Below are 19764 nucleotides of genomic sequence, written 5' to 3' on the forward strand. Positions count from 1 at the left end.
TCACTTCCTGTTGTGGCTTTGCAACAGGAAGTTAAGGGAAATCTCCCTAATGGGACACAGATGGCAAAACAAAAAACTGACAGTGGCCCTGCCTTACTCTATCCAAAATGAAAAAAAAAGTATTTGGCTTTAACTTTACTTTAACAAAAGCTGGCATCCCATGCATAGATGTGCTACAAGCAGGTTCCTCTGTAGTTTACTGCAAGTTTTGTTCTGAATTTACTTTAATGCTTTGACATTTATACATCTTTGAAGGACTTTTACCAGCTTAACGCTTTTCTTATGACTAGTTATACTAAAAGAGCTGCACAGATAATAAAATGTAACACACAGTCCCTCCGATATCTGAGAGGCAAGTGTCGGTGAGGTTATTTCAGCAAGGCCCAACAGCCTTTCTCTTGGAATTCCAGATAGCAGTTCACTGAAACATGAGATCTGTTACCAAATATAGTTGACTGGAGGAAGAATGACATGGTACTGTGGGAACAGATGCTAGTTCCAGGCCACATTCACCTCATGAGTGCTGTGGGGACAAAGCAATACTTAATGTATAGCTGTACACCTATTTCTTCTGAATAAGAGCCTATACTCAACTCTCAGAGGATTTGTAGGTGAGCAATATTTTCATAATTTCAAATACATGAGTGATTTTAATATCTATTGTATTTTTTTTATTGTTACAAGCTATATCACATAGTGTTTGAAAAAAAAATATTATTTTCTTTCTAATAAAATATTTAATTAGTAAATTCAGCAAATTGATAATATGAAACATGTGCTTTGTTATTCTATATACTGTTATTGTAAATAAGTAAACTGTGACTGATAAATATGAACATGAAGAACTGACTTTATAGATTATTAATATGTATAAACATGTAATGTATTATTTTTAATAAATCAAAGGGAGAAAGCATAATTCATATAAGACTGGATAAGGCTAATATCTTGTTATGGTTAATTTAGGAAATTGTTTCCTGTTATGTGTATTATTGTGTTACATAACATTCATATGATAAGTTTAAGATATGGTTTTCATGTTATATTATTAGCCATGAATAAAGCATGAGGTATATGCAATATGGGTATTTTTAATTTAACATTTATGCTTTCCCCTCTAAAATCTAATGTATAGATTATTTTTTACATGTTTTGTAGGATACATTGGGGTTGTGCAGAGTCCAGTAGTCTAAGATGCTTCTTTTTGTGGAGATGAAGCTTACTGGGAAGTTGCTGTGTTGACATGAGAGCTATATTGTAATTGTCTATTTTTTTGTGCTCCAGGACTACCTCTTAGGATGGCAAACAGAGCTCTGAATCAAGCTCTGCCCCTGTCTCTTTTAACAAAGGATATATATGCTAACAACAGGAAAAAACCTAACTCTTTGCCTGAAAGTATGTCCGAAGCTTCTTCTCATGATTCCTTCTATGATACTTTGTCAGATTTCCATGGTGACTCCATTGATGGAAATTTCTCAGAACTTTCTGCCTTCCTTAGTCAAGAGGAAATGAACAAGAGTCTTGATATTGCACGGGAAGCATTTTCAAGTCCTCTGTCTGAGGATCCAAGCCAGAGCCATGTTTTGAAATCTTCTCATGATAACCGACCTGACAGATCTTACAAGGAGTTAAAACTAAGCAATGCAACATCAGAAAACTCCAGAAAAAGGGAAAATGTGATGAATAAGTTGGGTAGAGCGGGTGCTTCCAATAAACCTGGGAATTCGAATATGAGAGGTATGATTTCACCATTTCTGACCACCAGCCCAAGTATAATCCGAACCTTGCAGGCCCAAAAAGCTTCTAAACTTCAAGGAAAAAGTGGCTCATCCACACTTCCAATTCCAAAATGCAGAAACAAATCATTTAACAAGGATGTCAACTCTCAGAGTGACATAGCTCAGAAGGCAGCTACTTTTATTGAGGAACTCTCTGCGATATTTCGGGAGACAAACAAGGCAAGAGATAGGCGCCCTAATGGAGATTCCTCTTCTCCAGATAGTGGTTATTTGTCACCAAAAAAAGAGAATACAATTCTCATTACCCCCACAATAATTGAAAGCGAAATTGAACCACAGCAAGAGGTGAACACCATGGAAATGATGAGTACAAAAGAGGAAACACTAGCGAAAACTGAGAACGAAAGCAAGCCGCCTGAAGAAGAGACAGCGCAAAGTCAGGCTAATAAATCTCACACTCCTCCTTCAGCTGCTCGATTTATTCAGAAGCTCAAAAGTCAGGAGGTGGCTGAGGGAAGTCGAGTAAAGCTGGAATGCAGAGTGACAGGAAACCCCTTACCAGAAGTGAGGTAAGTCAAACTGCTGTACTTACCTATAACATTTAGAAAGCTCCACCACAAAATATCTGATCGTATTACTCAACTATGTATGCCTTTGTAACTTACAGTATATGTGTATGTTTGGTTATCTTATATATGGGAATAAATCCCAGCAACTCATTTGGTTCAAAGACTTTAGCATTTGCAAGAAAGCCACAAAAATGAAGATTAGTATCACATGTAAGGTTCAGAATTAGCAAATTAAAAAATATTTGGCTCAAATGAAAAAAAAAGAGAAACCATGCAAACAAATGTTGTCTTATGGTGCTGTGTATTGAAAATATCATTCTCTTCTGAGCAGTCTTTCCTCATTTGGAGCCTAAGGATACCTTTTCTTGGTGTGCAGGTGTCTCATCAAGGGGCATCTTGGCAGCCCAGCACTTAGTGGAAATTGGAGCAGCTGAATAAGATTCAAGATTTGACAACCATGCTTTGAAAGCAATACCTTATGTGTCAGAAGGTTTAAGCCTCAACTCCCCTTCCCCCCTACATAGAACACTTTCCCAGGGAACATACTGGAGATTTAAAAATGGGAGCTGTCCCAATATTGGAAAAGCTGTAGCACAGGCTGGCATTTTTCCCAATAAGTCTAAATGAATTGACATGTACTAGGGATATGGACTGGATCTCTAAGAAAGAGGAACTACAATATGAGTGTTAAAGGCTCTTAACATTACAGGTCTTAGCTGTGTATGTGATCTTGTGTGTTGATCAGAGCAGTGCGGTTAGGTTAAACTGCAATAACTGTCTATAGTAAGTCATAACCATTAATTTATATAGTATATGGCATACAAACAGAGGTTTTCTGTTAATCCCAGTCCATTCTATGATTAGTCAGATAGTAATGACTGGAAAATTGTATACAAATGTGCACTTGTCTGATATTTTATAATCCAATGAACAAAAAAAAAAAACAACCACTGAATCTTAAAAGTAGTAGCTTTTGATAACTACTATAAATAGAAATTTTCTCTGCTTTTTTTTTTGTTTCACTTCCTTCAGAAGACCTTATTTGTGTTATTTTATCAGAAATGACACAGGAGATCAGAATGAGGAATACAGTGAGATTTAGTTATTACAGTGTAATCTTGACTGGCTCACAATTTGGTAGCCAATTTTTCAACAAAGCTGCATCTTGAACAGTAGAAGAAAATACATGACATAAGTACAATTACTATTGTAGCGTGCTGTTGTACATGATGTATAGTTATATAAATATTGTGTAATATCTAGATACAATGTTCTTAGAGAACCAATAACTTTATTCCCAGAGGGGGGGGGGGGGAATTTTTGGGTTAAGGGAACCAGGTGGGTGTAGTGGTAAGAAGGAAAGGGGAAAGGGGAAAAGTAGGTGTCACAAATACTAGTGTCTGTGATGTATGGCTAGCATCATTTAAATCTATCTCTGATGAGGAAGGAAAATTTGGAAAAGGATGATCATCCTTGTATAGAAGCATTACAGTGGTAACAAAGGCAATTAAAAAAAATAACAAACTTGTCATACCTTCCTTCTCTGAGCAGTGGTTTTGCACAGAACAGCCCTCCTCCTCCCGAGTCCCCCGCTGGCACCCAGAGAAAGCAGCTTGTTATGGGGGCACCCAATGCAGGCTTGCTCCCGAGCCCCTGCTCTGCATGTCCATTCACACGCAGGATCACTGCTCAGCCCCGCCCTCTCTCTTTCCTCATTGGTTCACTGACTGTGATTGAAAGCAGCAGGGAGAGTCCCTGGAGAGCGAGACTCTCAAGCACATCGCTGGATCCAGAGGGCACTCAGGTAAATATTAGGGGGGCTGGGGGGGGGGCTGCTGCACACAGAAGATTTTTTACATGCATAGAATACATGAAGGTAAAAAACCTTGAGACTTTACAACCACTTTAATTTTGATATAATGATATGAAGTATAATTTGGATGCACTGAGGATCAGTCAAGTGAATTCATTTTCAGATATTGATTTTGATTTTAATACTCTTTATAGTTGATTGAATATATTCAGTAAAATGTTTTCAGTTTGCAGAGAATCATACAATTTATTGATCACAGTTACCTGTTGTTTTGAGCAATGCACACAGTTTAGTTTTTCTACATAGCTGGCAGAATGTATTACAGTACATAAGACTTTATCAGGTGTCAATCAATATTTGCAGGTAGATTGCTTTTAGCAAAAATAATAACCATAAAATGTCCTACATTACCATAGAATGGCGACCAATGTATTCCTAGTATGCATTATTAGTGCCTGGATGCTTTTATGCTGTATATAGTCTAAATGTATTTCTCAGCTCTAAAGGAGGAAAATGGAAGTTAATGAGCCCTACTAATGACGTTCTAGTGGGCACATTGTTGAGCATGATCATATGTACTGTAAATAGACTGCATTAAACACACCTGGTAACTCCTGCTGGTTGAATGCTTATTAGAAGTGGAAACATGTTCATTTCTAACTGATTTGTGCAAAAGACTGCTGCCCCAAACTACGTGAATAGCTTTTACTGTATTTAGAGAACAGAAAAGGAATGGTCTGTCGTGACATCTTCCACCAGGTTCATATAGTATGTAAGCCTCATTCTGCGAATGGTAAACACAGTTATTATAAATAGGACTTTAGTACTAGACATAGGAGTTGATTTACTAAAGCAGTAGACTGTTCACTTGGAAAACTGAATTAGGTGAACCTGAGTTCTTACCTTGAATTTCAAATGAAACACTAACAAAAAATGTTGTTTTTTGTAATCTCCCTACTACATGAATGAGCTGTAAATGTGAACACAGATTCAGCTTATTTACCAGCATACACTTTACTAAGTAAACATTCACTTTGCTAAGAGAACAACCTTTACTTCTTTAGTAAATCATCCACACTGCACTCATATACAGGTTTGTGTAAAGCAGCCATAAACTGCGTAATAGAATTTCTTTGGGTATTGACTGATGATTTTGAGTATTTGTGTACCATGGTCTTTGTTAAGAAGCTCTGCACTAGTTTTCCATCAAATGATCTGACAATGAAATGAAATGAGTCAAATGAAATGAGCAGATACTAGTTTCCTAAGCCTCCACAGTGTAGACTGTATCTGTCGTAAGAATTGCCTGCCTGCCATGCAGGCTACAAAGCTAATTCCCTCCTAAAACCTATAGCATCAGTGGGTATAGTCTTACAATCATACATGGTCTAAAAACTGTTTTCTGTCACTGTTACAAAGTAAAAATGAAAAAGAATGAACCATTTCAAAACCACGTGATCCTGTTGGTCTTGCAGCCTCTAACACTGTATTTACTACATCTGCCAAGTTTACATTTGTGACGGAACAAATTTTTCCTAAATAATTTGTAAATTGCTTTTTTGAAAATGTTACATCAGATGTCCTTTATATAATGTAATGTTAATATTTAGCAGCAGTCCCTACAGACTGAAAAATTCATGTGCAGTGAAATAGAACGTGAACTAGATAATAGTGAACAGTGTCTCCTCCTTCAGCTTAAATGTAAGGTTGTTAGATTTAGGACACTAAAATAGTTTTTAAACCTCTTTATAGGTTACACAAAGAGGGAATGACAATAATGCATCCTTTGCCATTTCACCATGTAAGCTGGTGCTCAACCCCTGAGTAAGGGCTTTCCACCTTTCTCTTGAATCAACAGTAAGGAGAACCCAATAGGGTTCCTGCTCATGTCATTTGGCACAGGGCCCAGGATTTATGCAATGACAATCTCTGCACCCTGGAATATGATTGGTCTAAGAAGGATATATTATACTTTCAAACTGCCTAATAAACCACTTCATTACTGGACACTTTTGCCCCCTTCCTGCTCAGTCCAATTTTTAGCTTTCAGCGATGTCGCACTTTGAAAGACAATTGCGCAATCATGAAACACTGCACCCATGTAGAATTTTTATAATTTTTTTTCAGACAGATAGAGCCTTATTTTGGTGGTATTTATTCACCACTGGATTTTTAAACTTTTGCTACACAAACAAAAAAAGACTGAAGTTTTGAAAAAATAAAGTTTTTCTTACTTGATATTATACAATTTTGCAAATAAGTAATTTTTCTTCTTCACTAATATGCACTGATGAGGCTGCACTGGTGGGCAGCACTGATATGCTGCACTGATGGGCACTGATAAGTTGCATTGATGGGCACTGATTGGCACTGATGGGACTGCACTAATAATCAGGGAACTGATTTTCAGTGTAAATGTGTGCTGTCACAGGATTGCCAGATATAGCCTTTCCTTTCCTCAAACAGTGACAGCACGTGAGAAAAAGAAATGCCGATAACCAACATTTGTTTACATGAGATCAGCTGTGATTGGACACAGCTGATAACATGGTAAAAGTCGACCTTGATCTGTGATCAGCTGTGTCCAAAGGACACAGTGATCGCAGTGCGCATCCAATGCACACCCTGGGGGCGCACAGGGGTCGGGGCTCTAGGAGGATGTCTATAGACGCCCTCCTAGAATTAGGTGACATAAATGTAGCCATCTATTGGCTATAGCAAAGCCAGCAAGTGGTTAAGAAAGGATGTTAAATTGTTATTAGTGCAATGATATAACAAGGGGATACATGAAAGTCTCCCCATAATCACCTTTGCCCTTTATCAGGGATAAAATTGGGATTGTTTACTCACTGCTGACTAAAAGGTTCTCTTGGCAAATTGGACATCTGTTGTAAAAATTGCTCTCCACAGAATTAATTAGAACCTATTAATTCCTACTTCTAAGTTACTTACAGTAAACAAATTCACAAAACTATCCTAACTATTCACTAAAGTCTATACAAGATAAAATCACAGTAAATTATTAAGTAAATTATATGAACTTGATATTTTTATTTATTTAAATGTCCTCTAGAATGTCCTATACTCAAGGATAGAATTAAGTTACAAAATGATTTGCAATTGAGTGTAATATAGGATAAAAAAAGGCCTATAGCAAAACCTTAATATTACTCATCTCTTAGTGCAATGGTCTCCAAACATTGGCCCTGGGGCCACATGTGGCCCTTTGCTCTATCCGGCCCTTGGGGCACTATTCCTTCCCAAACTGACACCAATGATGCGGCACCATTCATCCCACTAACACCAGTGGTGGGGCACAATTCATGCCACAGACAACAATGATAAGGTGCTATTTCTCTCACTGATATCCACAATGGGGCACTATTATTGCCACTGTTACCAATGATGGGCACTATTACTTCCCCTGAAACCAATGATGGGGCATTGTTTACTCCCACTGACACTGGGGCATTTTCTGCTTCCACTGACCACAGTCTGGCCCCCATAAAGTCTGAAGGACAGTAAACTGGCCCTTTCTTTAGAAAGTTTGGAGACCCCTGTCTTAATGCATAATCATAAGTAGGTAAACCTCTTGTCCAAGATGACATATCTACTAAAGAATAGCATGTGATACTATCCGTAAAGCAATGCAATTTAAAGTTCAACATTCATGGAGGCAGAGTGAAAGGATTGATGTTTATGGTCCTAATTAAGGTACCTTCTGTACTGTGTAGAACCATGGTACACCAAATGTGAATGAAAATGACAAAATGTAGTTATTGTGAGTTTAAGTGCCCAAGACTGTTCAACTACAAATGAGATGGTCGAGTGAACTGATGTAAAATCTAGTCAAAATTATCCTCAAATCTTCAGTGCGCCATCTGTAGACGGATAATAATAGCACAACAAAACAACCCCTTGGGTAGAGACAGAACTGGTGTAGAGAAAGGATTGTAACAGTTATTAACCACTTGTCTACCAAGGTACATTTATAAACAACATGGTAGACAAGTGGATGAATCAAGTTCACAGTTGCTGCTGCAGCTATGAGCTTTGTAAAGGGCTTTCCAATAAAAGTGATCAGGTGGCTCTAGAGCTGCCCAGTCACTTTCATGGGGCTCTCAAAAGGCATTCCAAACCCCACCTTCCCACCGGCTGCATCCACAGTGGTTCTCAGGCTCTCCAGTTCCTCCAGGGAGCCTGGAACCGCAGGAAACAGCTTCCCCAGTGAAAGCAGGAGGATTAATGATCTTTACACATACATTTGTATTCATAAATGCATATGTCTGAACTATGTTGACTGCTAAAATGTTTTACTATTTTGTTCAGCCAGTCTTGTTATCCAGACATCACTGCCAAACAGCCCAAATAGATCTCTAGCCTCTAGTGCAATTAAAAAGTGCAGGCCTGCCAATTTGACAGTGAAGGAGCAATGGTATGCTCATAAGAACAATTTTGTGCCTTTCTCTATTAGAATGACTTCACTTTGCAAAGCCATAAAGCTCTGAATGGTTTAGCGGTCTGATGTTCCCCCTACTGATGTAAACAAAACACTGCTATTATTTTGACATTCTTGAAATGGAAGTGCAAGATCCTTGGAAATAGTCCTATCTGCTACTTGCTGTCTTTTTAAAACATTATCTTTATTTCATTTTTAATAAATAACATGAGCAATTACAGCTGTATAAATCACAGGGCAAATGATCCTGAGATGGATACAATATGTTTATGTCGACCAAAATTTAACAGCAGATATAATGGTTTCATGTTGTACACAGACCATAATTAGGTAATTTAGCAGTATTGTTCACCAGAAACCTTCCTGAGTCTGCTCGTAGGTACTACTGTGTATCAGTCTTTAAAGGCCAGATGTCCTGCCTCAGAAGAGAAAAGTCAAGTGTAGAGTGAAAGAAAGAAGAGGAAGTAAATGTGGGTTTGGGGTAGGGCTTTAGGGATAGAATGGAAGAGGCGCTCAGGAGAGGTGAGTGGGGAAGATGAGGGTGTCTGACTATGAGGAGGGGGAGAGCCTCTATGGCTGTTTTATGAAGGCGGCAGAGTGGAGGCCTAGTATGTTTTGGAAGTGTTTTGTGATGCATAACATAGTGATCATATAATCTAACCATTAGCTCTTCAATGCACGTTATATGTTGCATCTCATGTATATATTCCTTCAAGGGATGGGTAGATGAGCTGTCTGGCAATTACTGCTCTGGTCAATATATGAAATAAACCTAAATAGACTTTTCTTATCTAAGGCTAGAGAGTATGGCAAGGTGTGGAGATCTGTAGATGAGGTTAGATGAACATATGTATCCAAAAATATGTACAAGGAGGTAGCAAATCCTGGACAAGTCAATCCTAAATGTGGCATTGTGATCATATGAGTGTGACTCCTATAGCAAGGTTCATATGAAGAAAAATAGAGTGCTGTTGGTGGGGACAGCAATGCCATTTGGTAAATATTTTGAAGTTCCTCTGCTATATATGACTAGCTACAGAGAGCTATGTGTCAGTATAGACAATTTAGAAATGTTTGCCTTAGAAATAGTACACCTCCCCTAGTCCACCATACTATAAAACAGGCCAGGAAATGCATATGATAGAAGGAGAGTGCAAGCATTGAGAAAGTCTTTTTGTATGCACAAAGTTGTGGAAAGTTGTGTAAGGGAGTAAGAGTTCTATGCAAGGACAATTGCACCATAAGGTATGGTAATAGTCCCTGAGGTGAAAAGCTCCTGTTTATCAGTGCAGTGTATGTTGGCAAAAGGATATGAGAAGTCCATTTAAGAAGTGCATCAAAGTTGCCAGGTGGGTAATTACAGTTTCCTTACATCAGTCATAGGGCCCAAGTAAGAGGAGAATGAGCTAATATACATTAGGTGGAAGTTAGGACTAATGAACCTAAGGGGGGGGGGGTATTGATGGTAGAGGGGATTAGAGGGTCTCAGTCTTTACCCAGATGCCTGAGAGAGTGTTAAGATTTTGTAAATGACTTAACGGGTACTGCTGAGTTGTGAGAGGATTAAAGAGAGGAAGTTCTGAGGAATTTTAACAGTTTCTCTGCATCTCCAGATTCCATCTCTTGGTCCATAAGAGATAGAATCTTAGTGGGGTTGTTTCTTGCCCCTTGACATAGGACAAACCCAACCCGATCCCTACTGTCTGGGGTTGATTTACTAAAGGTAAATACAGTGGGCTGTTTACTTTTCAAAGGAATATTCACTTTGCAAGATAATTTTCTTGTGCATGATTGGGAATTCTTTGGCAATTTTCACCACATTCACTACGCTAAGGGGAAATTTGCTTGTCACATGAGCAGCTTATTTGCCTTTAGAAAATCAGTCCCCTGTTTTCACCAACTGTTTGCATTACTTTCGGCATATAATCAGAAGCTATCACTTTTTCTTAACAATCTGAATTCCACATTATTATCTTCTTTCTGGACCTCTAAAACAGGGGCCCTCAAACCTTCCAAACAAAGGACCAGTTCATTGTCTTTTATAAACTCAAGATGCCAAATTGTAGTCAGTGGCAGTTGAAAATTCCTCAATATCAGCAGTCAGTGGGTGTAAAAAATGCTCCAAGCTTGGTGGTGATTTGGAGCACAAAATGCCCCAGGGTTGGTGAGCAACAGGAGTAAAAAATGCTTTAGTGTCTGTGGTTAGTGGGAAGAAAAATAATGCCCAATCATTGGTGAAAGAGGAAGGAATAGTGCCCCACCATTAGTATGATGTGGAGGAATAGTGCCCCATCTTTGTTTTACAACAAAAACAGAGGGGTGAAGAAGGAGAAGGCAGAGAAAAAGGAGGGAAAAGAGAGGAAAAAGAAAGGAAGAGAGAAAGAAAAATAAAAAAAAGGGGGGGGGGGAGGTGAGGGCTAGTTAAAGGCCAGAAAAGTGTTGCATCCAGCCTGTAGCCCATAGATAAAGATCCCAGCCCTAAAAGGCTTATTGAAAAAAAGAACAGTTTATACTAAGTATTAATAAAAAAACAATAAAATAAAAACAAATGGTAGAAAAGATGTTGTCCAGCTATAACAGTCCTTTACTTGTTTCTATATGTTTTTCTTTAATGTACACTGCTTGCCACTCATGCGCAGTGCAGTGTACACTCTCAACAGATACAGAGTGTTCAGCTAAGCGTAGTGTTGTAACATCATGAGATGTCCAATGACAGAAAATGAAGATACTGAATCAAGAAGAATTCAAGAAGATGGCAATTGCAGTGACTAAGCTGCAGATCAGAGAGTGGACCTGTCATCATTGGAGGAAGACAAAATCAGAGCTAGGTTTCTTATAATGTGCAAGTATACTATGTTTACTTACACATTATGGCAAATGCTCCTGCAATTAAATACATGACATTGTTAAATATTTCAACAGCATAAATTAATTGTGATATGAAAAGCCCAAATAAAATCCAATGCTTTGCTTTTTTTCTTTGCAATTGGCTTGATTTACCCAGTGCATTTTAACCTGACAACACAAAATACTAGGAAATGTCCCCCTATGGGTTATCTGCCAGAAAAATCCACTTCTACTAGGAGCCACAACCAGTGGTGTATTTAGGTTTCATGCTGCCCTAGGCAACACAAAAATTGGCTCCCCTCCCCACAATGAGACCCTGACACCAACCAACATCCCCCTCCCCTAGGAAGAGACTTTGACCAACAACACCCCAGCCCCACCCCCACCTGAGAGAGCCTTCCACTACCACCACCCCCCATACACTGGCAACCCCCCCACCCTGGCAGGAGATACGACACTCACCTTCACAACAAGAGTCAGGCTCTGCATACACCATCAAGCAGCCCACAGCCTCTATCAGATCCCATCTGGTCTCCATGCTGCGTGTGTCCCTTCTTCCTTTCCTTCTTTTGGGGGACAGCGCTGCCCCCCTAAAAATGCTGCCCTAGGCAAATGCCTTGTTTGCTTTGTAGTAAATACACCCCTGACCATAACCTATGTGTCATGCTCCCCTCCCTGTAAGTTGATCCAATCAAGTTACAAATATAATTGCCATCACAAAAAATATGTAAAATAGTCATGACTATACAAGATATTTGATATGTAACTTTTCAGCACTGCCTGTTGTTCTAAGTTGACAGCCATTTTAGGCTATGAAAGGCATACAACTGACAGTCAATAATATTCTTTCATGAGAATACTTGACAGGCTGTTGGATATGCGTATCGCCATCTTCTCTTAAAAACTGCCAGTATCAAAAACCACATGATAGTTTTATAACGTATTTTATGTTAGTGTCCCTTAAAAAAGGCCTTGTAGATGTCAAATGCCAGCCTTAATTTAAGTAAATTCATCAAAATTTTGATTCATATATTCAAATCCACACAATAAATATGTATATGATTATGCTAGAGGAACAATGAACACATTTTACCCTTTCCCAAAATGAGAACGTAAGTTCCTGTACACTTTGCAGCCACCTGTTACTTGACTAGATAATGGTTGGGGGCTGCCAAGTTTCACCAGGCTGTGCCAAGAATATATGCTGAAGGTTTATTCACAGAAAGTATAGAAGTCAGCAGCTGCCACAGAAACCTCACAAGTGTCTTTTATGGATAGAAATATGTTCACAAATGAATTATCGTTATTCCCTTAGAATTCTAGTAAATGAAAGCTTCATATTGCAGACAGATCAGAATGGTACGATGGCGGACAGGAATGTCTTTTTAGTGATCTGCAAAGGTTTCCTCCTGAAGATACCATTAAGTGATACTTTAAACCCCCACAGACACTTCAGCACACACAACAGCTGACAAACGTGTAAACAGATTTAACTTTATAGCTACAGACAAGGCGCCCCCAACTGTGGCCCTCGGATGGCTCTATTGCTATTCTTTGTCCCCTTTGTTAATTCAAGAAGTATGTGACATGAAGGCATTAATAAACCCAGCCGGGTTCTTTAAACTGTATGCAATAACTTTGGTATGTGCTGGACTGAGATGATGTCTTATTGAAAAGGATGGGCAAAGCCCAGCTGTTCTGGTCCATATGGGTACTAATGACAGTAAATGGAAAGGGAAGGGTCCTAAGAAAACTAGATGGAAAGCTTGCTTTGAGGAAATTCAAGGTTATTCCTACTGAACACTGTACATAATGTACAACTGCAAGGAGAAAACTATTAGTAAAGGCTCACTCTAATGTGACCAATCACAACTGCCCAGCATTTGGTCTTGAAGGATGTATTGCACCTCATACTTGTCAACAGCTTTTCTTTTCTAAAAGTTGCAACATCCCTTTAAATTGACCATGTTACAGTTTTTTTTAAAGCCCAAATACCTGTAGAATAAGGCAATAAAAACTCCACTTCCGATCACTAGAACTGGTTCACTGGAAAAATACAATTTCTGGAAATGTCAATCTCTGGGATTTCCCACAGCTCTCACTGGGTACTCCTGCTAATCTCATGTGGCTTCAGGAGAGAGTAAACATGTGCAAAATGTGTTTCATTTTGGATAGATTTGTTAAGTTAACAATGTTGTTTTGTTGCATTCGATAAATTCGGATGATTCATGTTCGTAATTTGTTTTGTTTATTCATTTTCAAATAGATTCAAATTTTCAGAAGTATTTGAATCAAATCAAACGTATTAAATCAATGTGAATTCGAACCAGTTATCCAAAATTTTGTTTGGTACTATTTGTTCATATACTGTTTACAAATTTGTGATTTTATCAGATAAAAAGAAGTTTTCACAACATGAAAGCCTACATTATGGGCCCCACAGAATATGTTACATGAAATTATAGCTAATTTATCATCATTACCACACATATAAATTGTGGACCTACTAGAGTATCAGCATGTGCTGGACCCCAAACACCTTGATGCTAATTATGAAATACCAGTAAATTCTTCAATAGGAAATTATGGTGGCAACTTTATGCAATGTATAAAAGTTTAATTACTAGTCTATTACTAACATGAAACTCATTAAAAGCATCTTATGCTTTCACTTGTGAACACCATCTACTGCCACCACAATAGGGTTGGGGGGGGTTCGATTGACTTGGATATATCCAGTATATTGGATTTTGCATTAGATTATTGCCAGCAGCTATAGCCCCAAGGAACAATCACAGGGTGTATTCCCAGCAGGGACAGGTCCCCATCCCCCCACCGGGAGAACACAATAGCTCCACAGAAGGGATTACCCCATAAACCCATGGTTGCAGAAAAGAAAATCATATTGTCTATGGCACCCTAAACCTTTAAAGCGATTCTAAAGGTTTCATTTTTTTTTATAAAATAACAAATATGTTTCTACTTACCTACTGTGAGCAGTGGTTTTGCACAGAGCAGCTGGGATCCTCCTCTTCTGGGTTCCCCTGTCTATAGGGTGCCCCCATAGCAAGCAGCTTACTATGGGGGAACCCGCTGCTCCGTTTGTACATTCACACATGGAGCCACTGCTTGGCCCCGCCCCCTCTCCGCTCATTGGCTGACTGGCTGTGATTGACAGCAGCAGGATACAATTGCTCCCACTTGCTGTCTCAGTCAATGAGGAGGCAGAGACCCGGGGCAGTCGAGGCTGTCATTAACATTGCTGGATCGCGATGAGGCTCAGATAAGTATTGAGGGGGCTGAGAGAGCTGCAGTAAAAAACATTCAGCCTTTACAACCACTTTAATAAAAGGATTGAAAGTAACATAAAATAATTGAAGGGTCCAAAGGTTATCAGGAATATATAGGTTGATCTAGACACACATGATGCTAAAATTATTCATTCACCAGGAAAATTGACCATTTGATTTTTGGCATGTTAATCTTCTTTGAATTAATAATAAGGTGTTTTCAGAATACATGAAGTGGTCTAAGTTATAAAAGAACTAACTGACTTTTTTTAATGCCTCTATGCACAGTACTGTGCAAACGTTTAAGGCAGGTGTGAAGAAATAATGTAAAGTACGAATGTTTTTATACATTTATATTTTACTTGTTTATTTTTACCAATTTAAAAAATGCAAAGTGAGCAAACAGAAGAAAAATCAAAATCAAATCAATATTTGAAAACCTTTTGGTTTCAAAACAGCATCAATTCTTTTACATACACTAATACACACAGGGGTAGATTTACTAAAACTGGAGCACTTAGAATCTGGTGCAGCTGTGCATGGTAGCCAATCAGTGTCTAACTTCAGCTTGTTCAGTTAAGCTTTGACAATAAAACCTGAAAGCTGATTGGTTACTCTGTAGAGCTGCACCAGATTTTGCACTCTCCAGTTTTTTTTTCGGTCTGTGACCGAAATCAGCAATAGTCCGCAATATGTTTACATTCAAATTTGTTTTTGAATTCGATTTCATTTCTTGATTCGATTCGAAGTTGTAATTTGATTAATAACTCGTTATATCAGCCAAAATTTTGTTTAATTATTTTGAATTTGTTTAAATTTGTTACCATTGTTAATTCGGAAATCTGAATTTCGATTTGGAATTAAACAAACTGCACATGTCTAGGAGAGAGTAGCAACATGAGATCAGCAGGAAGAACCAGCAAGAGCTATAGGGGACTGAGGAGATTGACACTCCCAGAGATTTTTGTTGCAGGGGACAAAATCTAACTATCTATCTTAGTGCAGACTTCTGGGAAAATCAGTGAGCCAATCAAACAAGCAGGAAATTACATTTCTGGGGCCTTTCTGTGCACACCTGTGTACAAAACACCTCCAGGTTGCCATATTGCATCTTTATAGAAAATTACAGCACTGCAGATTGAAAAGAAAAGTGAATTTTTAATAACATTCATTTACAATATGACTTATGTTGCAATTGTATACGCTATATTATTTTTTTCTTATTATTTGCTATTTTTCTCCTCACGAAAGTGGAGTTACCCTTTAATACCGTCGGGAGGGAACAATTAGTGTATGCATGGTACTACTCTCTTTGGAATAAATATCTCACAATATTAACAATATCTCACTTTATTTGACTGTATTTTGATATTTACGACATTTATCACTCAATGATTTACAGAGTTGATAAATAAATTGCTATTTGTTTTGGATATATTTGACACGTTTGGTTTTTATACATTATATGTTTATTTTTATTGTTCACAACTTTATGCTTGGCACCAGTGGCAACTTACAAAAAAAAATTTGTGTCTGCATATTGTTTATGGAACTTGTGAAGCTGTTGATTAGTAAGTATAGGCTTTTCATTCATATGGGTTTAATAACACAAAACGTCTGTAGTTTAACTCCTAAATGGAAAAGAAAAAGGAGTGGGACTTTACAGGTACCAATAAATATACAAAATTATAATAAAATATTTTGGCCTTATTGACAACGTTTTAAAAGAGAGTTATCATACATAAAACCATAGATAACCCTGTTCATCAATGGTTGACTTCATTGTTTAACTTCATCTAAGAAGAATCTTTAGATGGCAACTTGAGACCTCTATGTATGTGTTCTGTGTATGATAACTCTCTTTTAAAACTTTGTCAATGAAGCCATAGATTTTCATTATAATTTTGTACATTTATTGGTACCTGTAAAGTCCCACCCCTTTTTCTTTTCCAGTTTGGAGTTATGCATATTTAGGGATGTGGTACCAAGGCAATGTCACTCTGCAGTTTGTAGCAAGCCACCAATAAAGATAGTGACTCAGGGTCTATATCCATTTGAACATTCCATGTGTCTGTGTGTATTTACAATGTGGTTTGGGTGGAATGGGGTAAACAGAACTCAAGACCACTCATTGTGTTCATGAAAACATGAGATGCTCCTATCAGTATGCACTAGTATGTACTACTATATGGAGTCAGCATAATGTACTGTTATCATGTACTTGATGCTAATACTTACGGGTAAATGATTATGTACCCAACAGAACTGAATAAAATGTTCATGCCTGAGATTATTTATTTATTTCAGGTACTTATATAGCGCAGTCAATTTACACAGCACTTTACATATATTTTTTGCATTCACATCATTCCCTAACTCTTAAGGGGCGTACAATCTAAGGTCCCTAACTCACATTCATACATACACATACTAGGGCCAGTTTAGACAGAAGCCAATGAACCTACCAGCATGTCTCTGGAGATGATCACTTATCAAGCATTTGTTGTTGAATATATAGTCAGATTTTACTATAATTCTGTGCACCCTCCACCAAAGGTAATATATCACAAATTTAATGTGGCTTCTTTAACCACTTGCCCTCCAGAGGATTTACACCCCTGCCTGGCCAGGCCATTTTTTGCGATACTGAGCTGTGTTACTTTAACTGACAATTGCGTGGTCATGCAATGCTGCACCCAAATTAAATGTATGTCCTTTTTTTTCCCCACAAATGGAGCTTTCTTTCGGTGGTATTTGATCGCCTCTGCGTTTTTTATTTTTTGCGCCATAAACAAAAACATATTGACAATTTTGAGAAAACAATATTTTTGGACTTTTTGCTATTAAACATATCCAGTAAAAAATTTTAAAAAAATCTAATTTCATCATAAATTTAGGCCAAAATGTATTCTGCTACATGTCTTTGTTATAAAAAAAATCCCAATATGTGTAAATTAACTGGTTTACGTGAAAGGTATAGTGTCTACAAATGGCAGTACATATACTGGAATTTTTATTTTTATTAGTAATGGCAGCGATCAGTGAATTATAGCGACTGCGGGACTGTGTCAGGCATTCTGACACTGGGGGGGGGGAACTGACTAACTGTCATTGACATCCCCAGTGCCACTAATACAGTGATCAGTGCTAATAAAAAGCACTGACACTGTACTAATGACAATGGGCAGGAAGGGGTTAACATCTGGGGCAATCAAAGGGTTAACTGTGTACTGTGGGCTGTTTTACTGTGTGCTGTTTGTGTGTTTTACACTGTCAGCACCTTGCTTTGTATTGCTCTGCTAAGAAACACTAATGGGGCTTTAGATGTACCAAACCACATCAATAAACATAAATTAAACAAAAATGTAATGACAGTTTGCAAAATTGAACATCTTTTATTAGGTTAAAAAACCACCAACAGGTGGCCAGGTCTCATTTATTGTATTTTATTTATTCTATTTTACAATTTTCTATATATATGTCAGATTATCATGCTCCATCTGTTGGTGGTTTTTTAACCTTACAAAAGCTGTTCAATCTTACAAACTTTCATTACATTTTTGTTTAATTTATGTTTATTGATATGGTTTGGTACCTCTAAAGCCCCATTAGTGTTTCTTAGTTAGGGTCCTATTCAATACCTTACTTCCTGCTGTTAGCCCAAAAATGTATAAGGCAAAGTACTTACAAGAAAAAAAAAACAGGCTAGGCTAACTAAGTAATTGCTTTAAATAACTAAATGTATTGGTAGTAAATACATCATTAACACATGCATGCAAGGGTCATAGCAAACATTTTTAATGTTGCTGCACTGAATAGACTGGGTGCATGCTTTGGTGCAAGTATCTATTGTATTTTGGTCTAAGCAAGAAAGACAGAGATTGACACATGTTCTATACAGCAATAAAGATATAACAGAGAAGCTAAAAGGCACATGTGAACCTACAGATGGCGCTCTGGTACCGTAAATGTAAATGAATATAAATTACGTACAAAATCTGTGAAACAATTGATTCTGAAAATTAAACATATACACTGTTGAAATTGTAAGGATGATATGTGGTATGCTAACCTTGGGATTTTGAAGGTATATCGTTTCAGTGTTCTGTGCATTCCAATAACTGACATGAATGATAGATACCCTTGGCAAAGTGAATGTTCACCGAGTTTAGTAAATAAGATGAAATTATGTTCACTTCAACCATCCACTCTTGTGGGAAAAAAATCCTGTTTTTTTTTACTCTCTCTGCATATGATTGCATATTCAAAGTGTGCACCACTTCACCACCAAGTGAGCCATCTCTATTCCATTAGCCTATTCACACCTATGTGTTTTAATACACAATGCAATACACAATGGGGTTGATTTACTAAAGTTAAATATACTGTGCATGCAAGTGCAGTTGCTTTAGATCCGAGCGGAGGCTCTGAAATGAGGCGAAGCTCTGCTGATTTCTTTCATCCAATCATGTCCAAGCAAAAATGCAGTTTTTTTAAATTTTCCTTGAATGTTCCCCTAATGTGGGCCATGCATGGGTCAAATTTCAAACAAATTTTCTTTTTCTTTCAAAGTTTTGTGCATTTTGTAATCCATTGGGGCTGCCATTGATTTAGAAATTCAACCAACCAAGCCTTCAATTTCACCTTGTGTTGTTACAGAAAAGAATTTTTGTGGCCAAGAATTTTGTTTCCTTTCTAGGTCACAGCTGACACTCATTTCTTTTTCATTTATATTTCTCGCATGATTCTCCCATGCTTGATTAAAAATTCATTGTTTTTCCAAAAATTTCCAACATGCCTGATCACTCAAATTTGATGGTCACATGAAAATCGGCTGTTTCTGCAACCCATTAATGGTGCAAAATTCTAACTAAAATTCTTTGAAAAGATTTTTGAAAGAAAATTCTTTCAAAATTCAACCCGTGTATGGCTGGCTTAAATCTAGAGCAACTGCACTTGCATTGCACAGCCTATTTGCCTTTAGTAAATCAACCCCATTGTACATCAACAGATGTACACAGGTTACCCATTGGGGTTGATTTACTAA

The 19764-nt window shown here is 37.7% G+C and overlaps 1 protein-coding gene across 1 annotated transcript in view; it reads left to right on the top strand.

Annotated features, from left to right (window-relative positions):
• The first annotated feature begins 473 nt into the window (after positions 1-473).
• PALLD (palladin, cytoskeletal associated protein) overlaps positions 474-19764 on the top strand; it is a 440752-nt gene continuing 421461 nt past the window's right edge. Inside the window, exons 1-2 of the mRNA XM_089658595.1 lie at positions 474-611; positions 1285-2308. Coding sequence (XP_089514721.1) covers positions 1299-2308 — 1010 coding nt within the window. The 5' untranslated portion in view covers positions 474-611; positions 1285-1298. The remainder of the gene's footprint in view (positions 612-1284; positions 2309-19764) is intronic.

This window comes from Staurois parvus, unplaced genomic scaffold (genome assembly GCF_062004578.1).
Source record: "Staurois parvus isolate SC_StPar_1 unplaced genomic scaffold, SC_StPar_1.0 ptg001083l, whole genome shotgun sequence".
Classification (NCBI taxonomy): Eukaryota; Metazoa; Chordata; class Amphibia; order Anura; family Ranidae; genus Staurois; species Staurois parvus.